Source organism: Corticium candelabrum, chromosome 11 (genome assembly GCF_963422355.1).
Source record: "Corticium candelabrum chromosome 11, ooCorCand1.1, whole genome shotgun sequence".
Lineage (NCBI taxonomy): Eukaryota > Metazoa > Porifera > Homoscleromorpha > Homosclerophorida > Plakinidae > Corticium > Corticium candelabrum.
In genome coordinates this window covers 6752914-6770255 of record NC_085095.1, presented here as the reverse complement: position 1 = coordinate 6770255, position 17342 = coordinate 6752914, and the positions used below count along the sequence as shown (strand labels likewise).

Sequence of the window (17342 nt, the reverse complement as noted above, 5' to 3'; positions counted from 1 at the left end):
AGTGTTCGGCTGAGTTGTACACTTTACTAGCTGATATTTATGACTGAGATTCCTAGATTACCAGTTCAAGCTATTAATCAAAAGGGTTATATCCACTACATTGTTGTTAAATTGTCATTAAATTGGTATACTGCAGCAGATTCAATGAAACACACGCAGTAGGTGAGTTACCAAAATGCAGAACAGACTGACAGAACTATGGGACAGCTAAAACTCACCACAGTGTTCAATTCAGGATCAAAAAACAATGCATCTTTCATTGTACACACTCAGAAATTTTCCTTATTGTAATAAAAGCGAGTGCCATTCTTGCTGGTTGCGTTTGTGTATTCGTTGCATTTTCTGTGAAGTTTTGCAGACAATACAGGCGGTCCACAGAAAAAGACTCCTACATCAGTACTGTGAATCCAGTAAAATTAATTAACTTAATTACAAGTGGAAATAATACCTCAGACAATGCCTTACTTCGGATGATTGCTGGCAAGGTTTGGAAATATCTGATCCCAATTTGGGCGACCGTAGCGAGTTTTCTGTTGGAGTCCTGTTATGGCATCCCCTTCTGCTTCTTCATGCATATATACATCTCTTACCTGTAGAAAGCGTTAAGTTGTACTTGGTGTACAAACAAAGAAAACAAGGAAGAAACGTAGATATACAAACAGTCAAACAATCAGGACACAAAACATAAAAGAAAGAAATTACGGAAACGTAGTGTATGTGTGTATATACCCTACCATTGCTGTGCTAAACCCACGAGTAAGATAAATGTGATATTGAATGAAACCATCATGTCCCCTCTCGAACATCTAAGTAGACATATTAATCAAACAGATTAGTCATCAGTACATCCACAGGTGCCACCTGTTCTTCCAAATGTTGCAACAAGCTCCGGAACCATTCAAAGGACTTAGTGTCAGGACAGATCCAATAGAAATAGACTTTCTTAAGTTTCATGTCTGTATCAGCCTGCTGCAATTGATACCTAAATGCAGAGCAGAAGAGTCAAGCGGTGCATTGATCATGTTAGCTAATTAGGTTAATATATGTCCTATAACATGTAATCTATTTACTAGTGTCTTTAGGATTGTTGAAGAGGGTTATGCTGGATACAAGTTTGGTCAGAGCAGCCAAAGTCCACTTACCAAACAGACTTGAGCACAGATGCAAATGGAGTGACACCAATCCCTCCGCCAACAGCTACCCCAACTTCATACTTGAAGATATCCTGCAGTAATTAACACTGCAATTACACCAAGCCAATCTACAAAAACTCAACAGAAATCTATTCGTAGTTTAGCTACCTCACTAGGAGTGCCAAATGGCCCATCAATAAGAATCCTAACAGCAAATATTGATTGTCAACAGTTAGTTACGACAATTCATAAAGGTAAATCACTTTGGCATGTGATAGCTTTGCTGAAACTCTGGATTCTTGCTATCCACTCCACAGCGTTTAGCCAGTTCGGCTAAAACGCAACCACTTGATAAAACATTAAATTAACACATTGACAATACTAATGGTACTTGTCCAATCTCCAACTTGTCGAATATGAACACTGAAATAGTCTTCCTCGGGAGACTAAAAACAAATTCCAACAGAAACAGTCACCCTGCACACCAATGTCAAAGGCACATGGCACTTACTGAGCTCAATGTGAATGCATGCCACTCAAAGTAACGAATTTCAGGAACACACATGAAAACATACTACAAGCATACATTAACGTTAGATAGACACAAGGTTAGTTTGACCGCTCATTTTAATAAACACAAGCACAGCAGAGGAAGTTCTGTTACCTGTGCTGTATCAGCATGAAATCCCTTCTTTTTCATCTGTATTTCAAGCACTTTAGATGGGTGAGCTATCACCTGCATAGCAACCAAACAACTTAATTAACACTTTAATCCAAACCACGGAGATACCAATCCAAAAGCAAACACAAAAGCATAGCCTCTGTGTACCGTTCTATTTAATCAATATAGAACTAAAAAACTGATCCAATATTATTCATATACTGTAATGTAAATCAAGTAAAATTCGACGTCCTTAAGATCATACGGAATAACCAGTTTCCTAAATTTAAATGCTTCCTACTTTTCTGGAAATCAGCTAATTAGTTACACATAACTATATACATATACTATATGAGTATATGAGTTCATTCACAATATATATGAGTGACGCATGTGTAGGAATTGTGCCTTGCATTTCAATCATCATTACTGTGACTATGTAAGTACTGCTTTCTAGCATGTTTAAAAATATAAATTCCTTCCATTTCTCAATTTTCAAAAATTTTTCACATTTGAAATTTACTTGATTTAGAGTAGCACCACACCCTCTACAATGAACTCCATGATAGAGAACAAAAATTATACTAAAACAAAAACAACAGTCCCTAGAACACATAAGTACCTTACACTGCACAGCAATAACTATATAGCTATTGAATTGTCCTCAGTAAATTGTCAGCAGCAAACTATCAGATTCCCAACAAGTACCTCTGTGCATATAATTTGGTAACATTTACGTTTTATCCAAGTCCACAACTGCTGACTACTCATAAATTATTCACTTGTTCTCAAGAAATGTAAAACACACATACAGTGGATAGTTAACACACAAGAAGTTTTCCACAATCACAAAATGTGTATCGTGTAGCTAAAACTATAAGCTACCTTGGTGATGGCAACAGTTCGTGAGCTGCGAAACACACGCAGTACTCTCTCAACAAGATAGAAGAACAACGGAACAACCACCCACTTCCATGACTAACATAGCAAACAGCAATCAAACATAAACCTAAAATCATCTATGTTTGTACATTCCATTTACCTGAGCACCGCCCGATTTTACATCTGAGTGTGATTCATCACAATATTCCAATAGCCCTATAAATGTCGTGTTTAATGCTGCTGTCAATGCCTGAGAAGTGTTGTAGAGGCCAAGGACATCATTTAGATATCCGGTTGCAGCAGCATAGCAAAGTACTGGGTCTTGTTTGCCTACAGTCTGTATTCTATTTGCAAGATCAAACTTGATACGAGAAGTAAAAATAGTTTCGGTATTTGTGTGTCCCTTTACTAATCCTCTGCAACAGACACAACATGTGCCAACCATTAAATCATGCTATTAGATGTACAGTTCCTACTGAATGCCATGAATCACAAAGCACACAAAGAAAATAACAAAGAGATGATGTGTGTACCAGAACACTTCATAGTAAGACCTCCTGTAGACATATACACACATGTAGACGTCTATCTCCATATAGACATACAAACTAACCGCATAATGTCTATAGAAGATGTGATCATGAGAAACAAGCATATGATAATAATATGGCCAGTGATTCCAGCAACTACAGCAGTCACAAGCAATAACATGTGTCAGCAAACAGCATGAAAAGGAGACAAGTGTGCACATTACTTGTGGTCCACATCACTGTCACAGGATCCTAAAAAAACAACATAATTAAGTTCAGACTCTGTAATAAAAATACTAACACATGTTTGGTTGTAGACTTACTACATAAAAGTAGACATAAAAAGTGATATATTATTCACAATTTGTGTTGCAAACTGAATTTATTGAATGTGTAGAGTGCAAGGCAATTTCAATTTACCAATTGCTCTCTGTCCATGCTTTAGGAGTGTGTGTGTACACACTGTAGGTTTGACACCTTTTCAAGAGAACAACACTTACCACCTTTGAGGCACCATGCAGCCAAATAGTATCCGGGTTCTCGTTTGCCTCACGTATGCCTCCAAAGAAGTCATACCATTTTTCCTTCAACATTGAGCTAGATCTATTGGAATTCATTGAAACGCGGCGTTTATTCGAGCGCGGCATTTATATTTTATCTGTACTCTCAGCTGTTACATGAAGGCGGCGTTTAATTAAGCGAGGGCGGCGTTTAATCCAAGAAATATGATAGTCCACCCATCCCCTTTCTAAGTAAAATGCTCATTTAGAAAATAGGTAACTGCGCAAGAACAAAACTGGATAGCAGCACTTCAAAAAACAAACACAGAAATGACAGAAGACACCAAACCTGGAGATCGGTTTTGACCGGATTGAAATCAGGACTAACCAGTCCCAATACCGGCTGACCATCAGATCCTCTCAGATCATAAGCAGAAATGAAATACTTGTAATTAAACATATGCGAGCCAGTGTGTAGAGCAGTATGAAAAGCAATCGCCCAAGCAATCCATTTATGAAACGTCAAGTTCTTATCCAACACACGACGGACGGACCGAGGCGTGCACTACAACACATCCGGGTTACTTCCGGCAAACAAAAACTGCCAACTGGTCTTGTTGCCTCACCCGACACGTGCCGCGAAACAACGAAATGAGATTTCGACACACTGGAAACAATATGAGCATACAATTAAAGTTAAGACAAGCAGCACTTCCTCTGGCAACGGCAAGAGCAGACTAGAAATGAAATAGGAAGAAACAAGCGCAATCATGTATTGCTTGAAGGCTCCTATCTGAGACAAGATGAAAGTGTACTTACAAACAAAACTTTCCGCAAAATGTAATAGTTGATTCCCAGTTCGAACTTAAAGTGAAATCCGAAGTAGAGACCGACATTTGTACCAATCCAAAGAAACTGTGCAACATAGTGATGAAATGATAACCTCACACTGTATAGGTTGTATTCAGCACCATTATTAGCCACTTGGGACCTTCGTTGACCACCCAATTGCTCATCGTACCGTAGAAATGTGCCTTTCGTCGTTGATAGCCGAGCAAGTTAACTAAGGTGTGGCATCCTGAGAAGGTCCCGGAACACATGCCATGCATATTTGTCACTAGTTCTCTGATCACAACTCTCTCAAGATGCGCTTGTCAAGAAGCTGAAATCGTTGGCATTAATAAAACTTGCACTCAAAACGCCATTTATTTATTATAACCAGATGCTAGAAGTTTACTATAAGTTGGCTATATTTAGTGTTACAGTACACATTCAATCTTAATATTGCCATGTGCTTGCACTTTACCAATAAAAATTACTAAAAAATTACAAAGTACAGAATAGCTGACATTCACAAATAACACAAATAAAAAGCGCGTAAGAGAACTAAAGTAATCAAAAGAGAACATACAAACTGCTTAGTCAAAATGCTTGTCATGCAGTGTTGTAGCAACATTAGAATCAAAAGTTCTCCTTGTTGTACAAAAACCGTGTGGAGCTGGTGGAATGTTCGTTGCATTTCTTATGAAGTGTCTGAGAAAGAACCTTCGGACCACAGAAAAAAACTCCAATGTCTACCCTAAAACATTAATTAACAATTTTCTCTACATGATTGATAAAGTACCAACTGCTTATAAAGCAATTATACTTTGGGTGTTTACGTGCCAGTTCAGGAAAAATTTCATCCCAGTTTGGGCGACCATAGATGGTTTTCTGTTGCAATCCAGTGAGCACATCAGATTCATTCTCTTCTTGCATGTAAATTTGCTGTGCCTGAGAGCAAAGTATAAGAGCATGCAGTAACCATTGACTGCCATCAATTCGTATTTACCGTCTTAAAGTCCCATCCTCTTGTGAGATGAATGTGAAACTCAATAAACTCTGCATTTCCACTTTCCATCATCTACAGAGGTATATCATATGTTGTCATAAATTCAAGAAAGCCACGCAGTCACCATTGCTGACCTGATCTTCAATGCTGGCTAGCAAACTTTGGAACCATTCAAATGCTCCTGGCTCAGAACAAATCCAAAAGAAATAAACTTTTTTCAGCTTCATGTTTGTGTTTGGATCAAGTGACTGGTACCTTAATTAATTAATCAAACCTTAATACACAAAATGACAAGAAATGAGCTGTAATTAAATGAGTCTACCAGCACGACTTGAGAATAGAAGCAAACGGAGTGACTCCAATACCAGCACCAACAGCAACTCCCACCTCGTGCTTGAAGATGTCCTGCAATAAACAAATTGCAGATAGGAATTAAGCCCCACCAGCAATTATTGTATACTACTAACTCCAGCCATATATCAATTTCTATTTATTAATCAGTTCTCATGTGCATCTGTCCACTTAACCACACACTGTAGTCTCTTCTTAGTTTGTCTTTCTGTATGTGCTCATGCATTTACAAGACTTACATTACTAGTAGTCTGCCTGTTTAAATTCCTGAATGCCTGCCTGTTTGCCTGTTTCTTTGGCTGGCTGGCTGTTCGTCTGCCATGTCAGTATGCCTTCCTTCTTGTCAGCCAATTAGTTACCCTACGTAAACTGCTACCCATGCAACAGCATACCTCACTACATGTCCCAAATGGTCCATCAATCAATATCCTAAAACAAACCAATGCTAAAGTTGCATGGTTGCTTGTTCAACAAGAACAACTATACTTTGGCATCTGAAAAGCATGTTGAAAACCAGCATCTACTCCCACTCCACAACGCTTGGCAACTTTCTCTGCAAGTATTAAAACAAAACCACACTAAATCTACTAAAAAATATAAATCAACTGAACAAGTATCTATACTATGTGTAAGATACAGATACAAATATATCATTTATTCATAGTACGTCATGTTAATTAAAGAAGAATGACTATTCTTGGCCACATTGCAGGTTAACGCAAGTGTCAATTAAGTTCAACTAGACTGCGGGCAATACCTGTATGTGCATATCACTCGATCTATAGCATACTTTGTAGTAACTCACAGTTACTATCAAGAAGAGAGATGTGCATTTAATTTAATGCAAGTATAGAAGTGCACTTAGCAATTGCCTAGCTGATTGTTAGTCATCATAGCCATGAGAAGAAATGGGGGTAATTGCTTGAGTTCATGATCAAGTCTGTTGTATCTGCACTTGTCTTTGTGAATTGGAACTTGTCTTTGAGAGCGCAGGCCAGTACGTACTGACGTACTGCTAATTGATTTCATATCCTCATGAGACAAGTTTGTTATCATGACAAAGTGCAGTAGCAAAGGAGCAAAAATTGATAAAATGCTGATCACCAGATCTGTACGTTTCACAAACAAGAAACCACCATAGAGCTACAGAAGACTAATCATTCCCTAGCTACATAATTCAATCAAATGTCAAGTATAATAAACACAATCCCAAGTATTACACTTTACACAGAATACCGTATTAAGAATAAAGTAACAAATTAAATTATATTATTAAACACCGCCTACCTGTCCAATCTCCAAGAGATCGAATGTGAACACTGAAGTAGTCTTCCTCTGGAGACTAAGCAAACAATGCCAGTAAACTGCACAAACTATACACAAGGCAACAGCTCACAGATGTGAGAGTGAAAGGATGCCACTCAAAAAGCCGAATCTCGGGAACTTGAATAAACACATACTGCCCCGCTTCTGAATGAAACCCTTTCCTCTTCAACTGAATTTCAAGCACTTTAGACGGATGGCTGACCACCTAAAGACACATACAACAGACACAATGATCGACGCATAAACATATCTTGGTTATAGTGTGTATATATATATATATACCTTTGTCACAACAACTTCCTGCCTTGCTCGAAAAAATCGTACTAGCCTTTCTATGAGGTAGAGCACAAGTGGAACAACAACCCATTTCCAAGTCTAAAATTAGACATACAAATAGACAGTAGTTTTGCCTTTATTTAAGTTAAACCCACATCTTCACATCTCTCTACTGTTCAATACTGTCACAAAGCAAGGTAGGCATACCTACTAATCTGTTTAGTGCTATACTCATAGTTTGTTTGCTTGGCTGTGTGTGCATCTGCCCATGGACTATAATGGATCTCTTATTAAATTTAGCTTACTTGAGCACCTCCTGGAGCAACCTTTCCCCATCGTTTGTTACAGTAATCATCCAGGCTTGCACCATACACAGCTCTCATTGCTTCTGAACTATTTTGGTCAACATCATCAAAGGTTCTTGCATTGTATGCATAGCAAACGACAGGGTCTTGTTTCAAGTATTCATCACTACTGGCTATGGTACTTGATTGCAAGCTTTCTGAATTAGTTTGCCCCTGCACTAAACCTCTAAATACAGACAAATCAGTTACATACAAATCAACAAAACTCGTAACAGTATTGTACGCACTGGATACCATGGATAATAAGAGCAACAAAGAAGACGACAAAAAGATGGTGAGTGTACCAAAATACTTCAAAAAATGACCGTCTGAAGCACACAGGCCAGTTGCCTAAAACACCTTACAAATTATCTTATAACCACTGTGTTCCATACCTCATAATTTCAATAGACGATGTAACCTAGAATAACAAAGCTTGTGATTCTGTTACCAGCCAAAGTAACTTAACTGCCTGCATTCATCGTTAAGTCAACTGTCTACAAATGTTAGCTGAGAACACTTGATTTTTAAACAATTTGTCACAGCTGTTATAATAGCTAGAATGGCAAAAATCTGTATATAATAATAGCAGAATCATATAACATGGGTAATTAATATAAATAAGTTTCATTATTTATTTGGTCACGTGTTACACCGTTGCCTAGCAGGTCGGTCGGTCATACATCACGTGACCAGTCAGTGTTGCCTAGCAGGTCGGTTGGTCATACATCACGTGACTAGTCAGTGTTAAATACCGTAGCATTTCACACATCGAGTAATAAAAAATGTATATCTGTCAAAGGACCCAGCTAACATTTGTTATATACTATATACATCCCAGCCCCATTGCCCGTTCATCCAACTCCAGAAATTCACCAATTTCTGGTACAAGTTTCTGAAAACAGATTATTAGACTTGTCATTTGTCTAGTTGTCCCAACTCAAACGTCAAATATATAAGTCAATAATTGATCTTACCATGAGAAACAAGCAGATGATAATAACAAAGCCAGTAATTCCAGCAACTATAAGAAAAATGCCTCATAAAATATTAATTAATATTTCTACAATTAAACATCACAAACAAACAACTTGCAACTAGCTAAGCAATTAAACTATTCACGCAAACATAACTGATGTAATAGCATACTTGTTGTAAACAAGACTTCAGATTCATTCTACGTAAACACAAGACAACAACTAGTAATATCAATTAGAGTTACAAATGTGAAAGCTAGCCATCTCACATTTCCTGGTTCAGTTACTGGATTAAGGCCATCGGGGAGAAGACTGACAATTGTGGCTCCATCCCCCTCTCGTTTGAGATTCCAGCTTGTCACAAAACGCCGATAATTGAACATGTGGGATCCAGTGTGCACAGCTGGTATATTGAAAACGTACATGTATTACATATACACTATTAGATATCATCGTATTAAAACCGAGTTGTACATAACTTTACCTGTCCACAAGACAATGACTAACGCAATATACTAAACACAAAAATATTATTGAGTGTCTGCAATAAAAGAGCATGCAAGAACAATCCATCTTACAATGTGTATTGTTATGTTCTTGTCCAGCAACCGTCTGACTGAACGAGGAGTACACTATAGATTGAGAACACGTATACATAAAAATGCATGCGTTGTTCACTAATAATTAAACCATATTCTTGTCACACCATATCTCTTATCACAATGTCTACACGTTTATACATACATACATACATACATACATACATATATATATATATATATATATATATATATATTTTAGACATGTATATATTTATACTCCTTACAGATCCCAACTGGGATCAACTCTACCATCTAAAGCTATTCTACATAACACCATCTTAGCATTGTATAACCATAGCTTTACAGACAGTTGCTGATGCAAATTACAAACCAATCTACTGATACCAGCATTGTTCAGAAAAGAAGCCCTTCGCGCTATAATTTTAAGTATATATATATATGACAACATATATATATATATATATATATATATATATATATATATATATATATATATATATATATATATATGTTGTCATGTAAGCTTTGGCAGTACAATGCTAAATTGATAGTAGATAAGTTAGCTTTGTTTAGCTATGACATGGATTCTTTTATATATAAATTTTTTTTAATTTAAAAATATATATACACACACATATATATTATAGAAGAAGAATATAATATAATATATATGGCATTTGAAACATAAAAGATTTTTATTTTAATATTGCTACTACATTTTGCCATGCAATGTATTGTGCATTAATTGTTGCTAGGCAAACTGTACTATCAAACAGCACTATTACAAACTGATACTTATATAGGTAAACACCTGCTCTCATAGCAGCCTCTTGGCTACACAAGCTCGAGCCTACACAAGCTCTGAAACATTGCTTACTGTACTAAACTATCTAACATTTAATTATTTAGTTGAACATCATTTAGATAATACTCTCTATTTGTCTTGCTCAAACATGCACCTGTATACATTTCACCATGTTGACCATGAAGCCAGTGAAGTTTGGAAATGGGTGTTAGATAACATATGTATATATATATATAAAAACAAAATGTAAATAGCTAGGGTAGCCTCCTATATACAAAACAATAAACTCCAGCTGTCTCGATCACAAGTCTCCTTACTTAGCATTTTCGATATATACACACCATACTCTTAACTACATAACTGAATTTTTGTAGCTATAATATGATATGATATAATGTGATATCATATATCGTTTTCCCACTAAATTAGTGCAGTTCCCTCTTAATATTACTAATTTACATTCATGCACTACCTAGTGAGCAGAAAACTTTGACAGAAAAGCTAATTAGCAAACCATTAACACCAGGTGTATGCATGCTAATTACAATGTCATTAGTGTATGAAATTCAAAGTTCTGGCTTACCCGGCAGCTCCCGCGAAACATTGAAATAAGGTTTCGACACACAGGAAACAACACCAACATACAGTTGAAATTTAGACACGCCGCACTGCCTCTTGCTACAGCAAGAGAATCCTATCGAAGCCATACAACCAGAATTAGACCTACATGCACGTCCACCCTCGATGACAGCGAAAATGCAACAAACCAGCAGCACTTTACGAAGGTAGTAGAATTCACTGCCTTGTGCAAACTTCAAATGAAAGCCAATGTAGAGACCAACGTTAGTTCCCAGCCACAAAAACTAGACACAGTGACCAATGAGAGAAGTTAGGCTGCAAATTCAAATCAGATTATACCAAGAAAAGGAAGCGAGGTCCATCGTTGATAATCCAGTTGTAGTTGACCATGATCGACGCAAATTCCAACTCACGAGCTACTCAACTGTCATTCTGAGGAGGAGCCTCGTCAATAATAGCCCGCATAATCACGTGAGCTAGTTAAACAGCCTAATCACTGCATGCGGTGTACGTATACAGGCTCGAGGATCCTGCCGGTCACTTACCCCTACGAGGTGCAAGACTCGCTAATAAAGTGTAAAAGACCACCTACGTTATGTTGGAAGAAGGTGAATCCTCAACTGTCTGCCCAGTATTCAATTCAGATCTTACACATACACAAATTATTGTAGAGATTACATATACTTCACCATTCTTGTACAACTCTTACTGTTGGCTATACAATTTTTATTGCTTATATGCAAACTACGCGGTGCTCACATATTGAGATACTTGCAGAGAGAGAGAGAGAGAGAGAGAGAGAGAGAGAGAGAGAGAGAGAGAGAGAGAGAGAGAGAGAGAGAGAGAGAGAGAGAGAGAGAGAGAAAATACTAAAAAAAAGGCAATATTCAAGAGGCAGTGGGCACACAGTATGCCATAGCAATTACAGGCGCCTGCAGCCAATTTTTTATCTAAAAATTTCATTTAATCACATAAATCAGGACTAGCTAGACTACATGTATGTAGTCAATATTAATAAATGCTACAATTAATAAATTAAGAATCCAAATGAAGCCAATAATTTGCTCGCCAATGAACAAACTGCTGAAAGCAAAGTAGCTATTACAGCAACAAATGAACCTTAATTATACTAAAATACAAATATGCAGTTAATTAATGAAAGACAGACATGGACACCACCACTAACAGCTACGTTTACAAAAGCACTCGATGATGTAATCAAAAGTTTTCCTTGTTGTAAAAGAAACGAGTTTCACTAGTTGAATATTCGTTGCTTTTCTTGTGCAGGGTTCTGGACAGAGCTTTTGGGCCACAATAGAATACCCCAATGTCTTTGCTAGAAAAGGAACACATTGATCAACGAATGAATGTAAACAAGTGTTGAATACTACTAATTCTATAATGGAAAATCAACCAACAACAAAGGCAAACACACACACACACACACACACACACACACACACACACACACACACACACACACACACATTATCATTCACTATCATTCACTGTCCGCTACTCGTGTACGAGTTCACGACTTCTCTACTGATTAGAATTCAACCATCGCTTGTGTGCTTGTCCATGTGCATAGAGACCAATATGAGAATGACACTCGCGATGACAGATGGCGCATACATATTGACTTGTAGTTACTACTTGTGCCATTTGCTGATGTGTTCCTCTCTCTCCCTCCCTCCCTCCCTCTCTCCCTCCCTCCCTCCCTCCCTCCCTCCCTCCCTCCCTCCCTCCCTCTCTCTCTCTCTCTCCACATACACACACACACACACACACACACACACACACACACACACACACACACACACACACACACACCACACAGACACACACACACGGTTACAGACAGACAGATAGATAGACAGCAAACAAAACAGAACAGACAGACCAATAGACAGACTGCATGGCGACAATCAAAACATAAACATATACATCCAATGACAAGTACTTTCACACTGAAAGCTTATTAACATTTTACATCAGACTAGCTGCATCCAAACATATACACTCTGTAGGTCATTGCCGGTAAACAATAACAGATAATGCAACAAGAGCAACAGATAATGCAACAAGAGTAAACAGATACCCATGTTGTTGGCGTGCTATTTCTGAAAAAACTTCGTCCCAATTAGGACGACCAAACTTGGTTTTCTGTTGAAGGCCGGTGATGGCATCTCCGTGTTCTTCTTCTTTCATGTAGATGTAATGAGCCTATACAGCCAATTGACATAACTATATAGTGAGGTAGTGAGACCTCCACCAACACATCACTGACATACAGTTTTGTGATCCCACCCTCGTGTCAAATAAATATTGTACTCAATAAAATCACTGTCTCTCGACGCTAGCATCTGTAAAAATTCCATTCAGATCAATGAACAAGCATAATTCACTGCTGAAATTGTTAAGCATCAGTCAGTCTTTCACCTGCTCCTCAAGACTTGACAACAGACTCTGGAACCACTCAAAGGCCTCCGTTTCAGGACATATCCAGAAAAAGTAAATCTTTTTCAGCATCATCCTTTCATGTTTCTTAGGTTCCAGAGACTGATACCTATAAAGCATAGTTAGGTCGATACAAATAATTAACCAAAGCATGATTCTTGTTATATGTGTAGATATGAGCTCACCAACATGACTTTAGAATAGATGCAAATGGTGTTACCCCAATTCCTGTTCCAATTGCTACTCCAACTTCATATCTGAATATGTCCTCACTGCAAGTTCCAAATGGTCCGTCAATAAAAATGCTGTCAATCCACATACGATCACAAAAGAGTCTCTTAGGACGTGTCTATGAAGTGTTGCAACCTTGGCATTCGATGTCGTGCTTGAAACTCTGCATCATTTCCCATACCACACAGCGTAGCGACTTCCTCTAGAAAATAGGCAGACCAATGTACCATACAATGCTTCAGTGACCCACAATATTCACATACCTGTCCAATCACCAACTACTCGAATATGAACACTGAAGTAGTCCTCTTCTGGAGACTAGAAAAAGCAAAATAATGCATTTCGTCAACATTAATCTGTGCTTAAACATCTAGCACTCACAGAAGTTAGAGTGAATGGATGCCATTCAAAAAAGCTGACAGCTGGAACCTGTATAAATACATACTGACCAGCAACAGCTTGAAAACCCCTTTTCCTCATTTGAATCTCTAACACTTGAGATGGGTGGCTCAAAACCTGCAGTGCAATATCGAAATAGGCTCAATGTCAGCTTAAATATTCTTCATATATACCCATGCACAACCTTCATCACAATAACTTCTGGTGATGTACGACAGAACCTGACCAGTCTTTCAAGAAGGTAGAAGGCAAGAGGAACAACAACCCATTGCCATGTCTACACAGAAACGTACACTAAGCCAAATGACATTATGTTTCGGCTGTGATATATAGTGCATATCTATAACTAAAGCATGCTTTCTGGACACACCCATAATAATGATTAAAATTATTTAATAATACAGATTAAGCTAATTTGTTCAATTGGAGATTATAATTGAAAACTACATTTTATTCATTACACAAGAGTCTAACAACCTCTGAATCTAAGCAGTACAGTACACTGTAGAGAATTGAAACTGCAAGGGTACATACGTAGAAAATATTGCTTAGATATAAGTGGCATATATACATACAATATGGGGTTCCACATTTATAGCATGCTATTAAATGAACTCTTCCTGGCAATATTATCTTATCATGACAATTGACATGTTACACAGACTTGTGAATACTTGTTGATTGATACAGTAATTATAATTACGGCAATTTTTAAAACTGTTGCCTAACCTTTGCACCACCTGACTCGATGACTGCATTGTTCGCATTACAGTAGTTTTCCAATTGTTGACCAAACATCTTCTTTAAGCATGACATATTCTGGCAGTCCACATCATCGAAAATGGATGTTTCATATGCGTAACAAAGGACTGGATCTTGGTGACTGTAGTTAACAGCATTTGGAATCACCGATCCGATTGATTCTGGATTACTCTGTCCCTTCACTATTCCTCTGTAACAACATGTCCATTATTACTAGATTTCATCAAAATCCATAAGACAAGAGAATTGCCACACTGAATGCCATGGACAATAAGTGCAACGAAGAAGACGACAAAGAGGTGATGAGTATACCAAAACACTTCAAAAAAAGACCGACTACGAGGCAGCAAAAATGTTATCAATGTCAGTAGGTAACTCTAAAAACCAAGTTGTGTATATATACCGCATTATTTCAATTGAAGAAGTAACCTGTAAAGTAGTCGATTTGACAGATAATTGATATCCATTTACAAAACGTTAACAACATACCATCAGAAAGAGACAAATAAGAAGAACAACTCCAGTAATCCCTGCAACTGAAAAACATAAAGATGTATTTGAATATTGTTGCCAATTAATACCGGTAATAAAAAAACTTAAAATCAAAGCTGTAAAAAAAAAGATCAATGCTAATAAATAATAATAATAACAATAACAACAACAACAACAACAATATGTATCAGTATGGATGTAGTGCAAATCTATTCAAAATAAACATAAATTTAATATAACAATTAATAATAATAACAGTGCTTCTGGGATTTACTCGGATCCTTTGTAAAGTAATGTCTTCTTTCTAGACAGCCGTGATGGTCTAAGTACTTCTGAAGCAGGGTTTGCTTCCGGTACTTGTAATAGACTTTACAAACTAGACTGATCTGGTTGAGCACGACACATAATAATATGTATTTTGTTTTGTACAGTACCCGAAGGCATACACACTAATGACAAATTACGTAGGCACAACACAACATACACACAAAAGAACAAAAATACCAACAATTACAATTAGTCATTAATTGGTTCAACCACCTCTTGCACACTCTCCGTATGACATAAACCAAACATTTTACAAGCTAAGCCAAAAGCATGACATCTATACCTGTTGAAAATAGTGCCAATGACTCATCCTGCAGAGTTAATAGTATACACAACATCATGACGAGACGAAAAGTGCAAGAAGACTGTAACATACCTGCCCCTGACTGACTGGGTTAAGACCAGATGGAAGGACCGTCACTACGATTTCATTCGTGCGAACTATTTTGCTCCAGCTTGTGCTAAAGTAGAGGTAGTTAAACATATGTGCTCCTGCATGCACAGCTATAAAACGAGATACACTGACATAAACATTTAGTCATCGACTGGCAACAACAGCGGATGTCTAACATTACCTGCCCACATAACGATAGCACTTGCAATGTACTGAAACAGATCACCGCACAAAGATGAAATGAAATGACAGAAAAACGGTTAAATCAATGCACACAACACAAGTAAAGAGATACAACAAGAAGACAACTATACACACTGAACCATTGTATTCAATTAACTTCTGCGGTTTCAAAATTACATACTTTGTTGTCTACAAATATATATTTAAATTAAACAAAATATGCATGCTTACCAACACACAGACACAAAGACAAACACATACACAAACAAACAGATAAACAATAAACAAACACAAGCAGACTAACAGGCATGAGCAAAATGAGGCAAATGGCTCGATTGAAAATGGGCATAGCAGTTAAAAAATTTCAATTGGGTGTGTCCATAAAACATTTCCAACTTATTGGTGACTTATCCAGCAGGCGTCAAGATCAACACAGAAAACATAAAGCAATTTGATGGTATAGTACAGGTAATCGTAGACTTGGTCAGTTGCTTTATAGTCTGATAGTCTTTGTTGTGGTCACGTGACCGACGTTAATCAACAACATTTTCCAAGTTGATATTAACAAGGCGCCTCGGTAAAATTTAAGGCTAGTTACATCCTTGGTCGACAAATAAATACAATAAACGAATGAAGACAAGAAAGACAAACAAACAAACAAACAGATACATAGACAGGACAAACTGTCGTATTAACGGCATACAATGTGAAAAGTAATGTTCTTGTCCAGCAATCGCCTTACAGATTGTGGTGTGCACTAAACAAGGAATGCAATTAAATCATCGATAAACCATTGTGTTGACTCGATTACCCTACAACTGCCTCGAAATAAAGATATCAGATTTCTGCAGACAGGAAACAGCACCAACATGCAATTGAAATTCAGACAGGCCGCAGCTCCCCTTGCTGTCCCAAGAGCACCAGCCTGTCGTCACAAAGCATTCACTTACTTAATAAATGTTATTTAGTTAACTCCTCAAATCCTCTTTCTTACCAGAAGAAGTTTGCGAAGGTAATAATACTCATTGTTTTCATAGAACTTCAGAAAAAAGCCTAGAAAGAGGCCGAAGTTCGTCGCCAGCCATAGACACTGAGAAATAGAAACAACAGAAAGTAGAGACATCGACTTGCATAGCAAAACGTTTTTCCTTACAATAACTAACCAACGAGGCCCGTCATTCACCAACCAAGTACTCATATGATTTGCTTCAGCCTACAACTTCCGGTAATTTAATCCAATATTTTATATCAACTAGCAAAGGAATGTACGTGCTGTCACGTAGTGAGCGTGCGACCAGGTCACCTAGGCACGGAACCTGCAACTGCAGTTATTGTT

General features: G+C 37.5%; 1 protein-coding gene across 1 annotated transcript; it reads right to left on the bottom strand.

Moving 5' to 3' along the window:
- Positions 1-12: 12 nt before the first annotated feature.
- Positions 13-17232, bottom strand: LOC134187231 (uncharacterized). The gene is made up of 60 exons (XM_062655347.1): positions 17160-17232; positions 17001-17096; positions 16818-16931; positions 16710-16763; positions 16005-16035; positions 15806-15933; positions 15713-15740; positions 15100-15146; positions 15014-15039; positions 14866-14946; positions 14578-14800; positions 14033-14125; positions 13831-13965; positions 13713-13767; positions 13585-13651; positions 13404-13523; positions 13201-13327; positions 13053-13124; positions 12860-12984; positions 11985-12094; positions 11098-11174; positions 10947-11042; positions 10763-10873; positions 9390-9443; positions 9296-9326; positions 9081-9214; positions 8984-9011; positions 8812-8858; positions 8230-8255; positions 8083-8163; positions 7796-8021; positions 7497-7589; positions 7285-7419; positions 7176-7230; positions 6375-6441; positions 6281-6317; positions 5860-5942; positions 5672-5792; positions 5538-5609; positions 5355-5479; positions 5170-5285; positions 4678-4769; positions 4526-4621; positions 4333-4443; positions 4056-4271; positions 3431-3458; positions 3290-3362; positions 3153-3233; positions 2837-3092; positions 2680-2772; positions 1798-1869; positions 1645-1707; positions 1525-1579; positions 1397-1466; positions 1302-1338; positions 1143-1225; positions 862-982; positions 735-806; positions 466-590; positions 13-399 (listed from the first exon to the last, which is right to left on the bottom strand). The coding sequence occupies exons 1-60, from the start codon at positions 17202-17204 to the stop codon at positions 270-272; spliced, it is 5466 nt and encodes a 1821-aa protein (XP_062511331.1). The 5' UTR covers positions 17205-17232; the 3' UTR covers positions 13-269.
- Between the last annotated feature and the right edge of the window lie 110 nt (positions 17233-17342).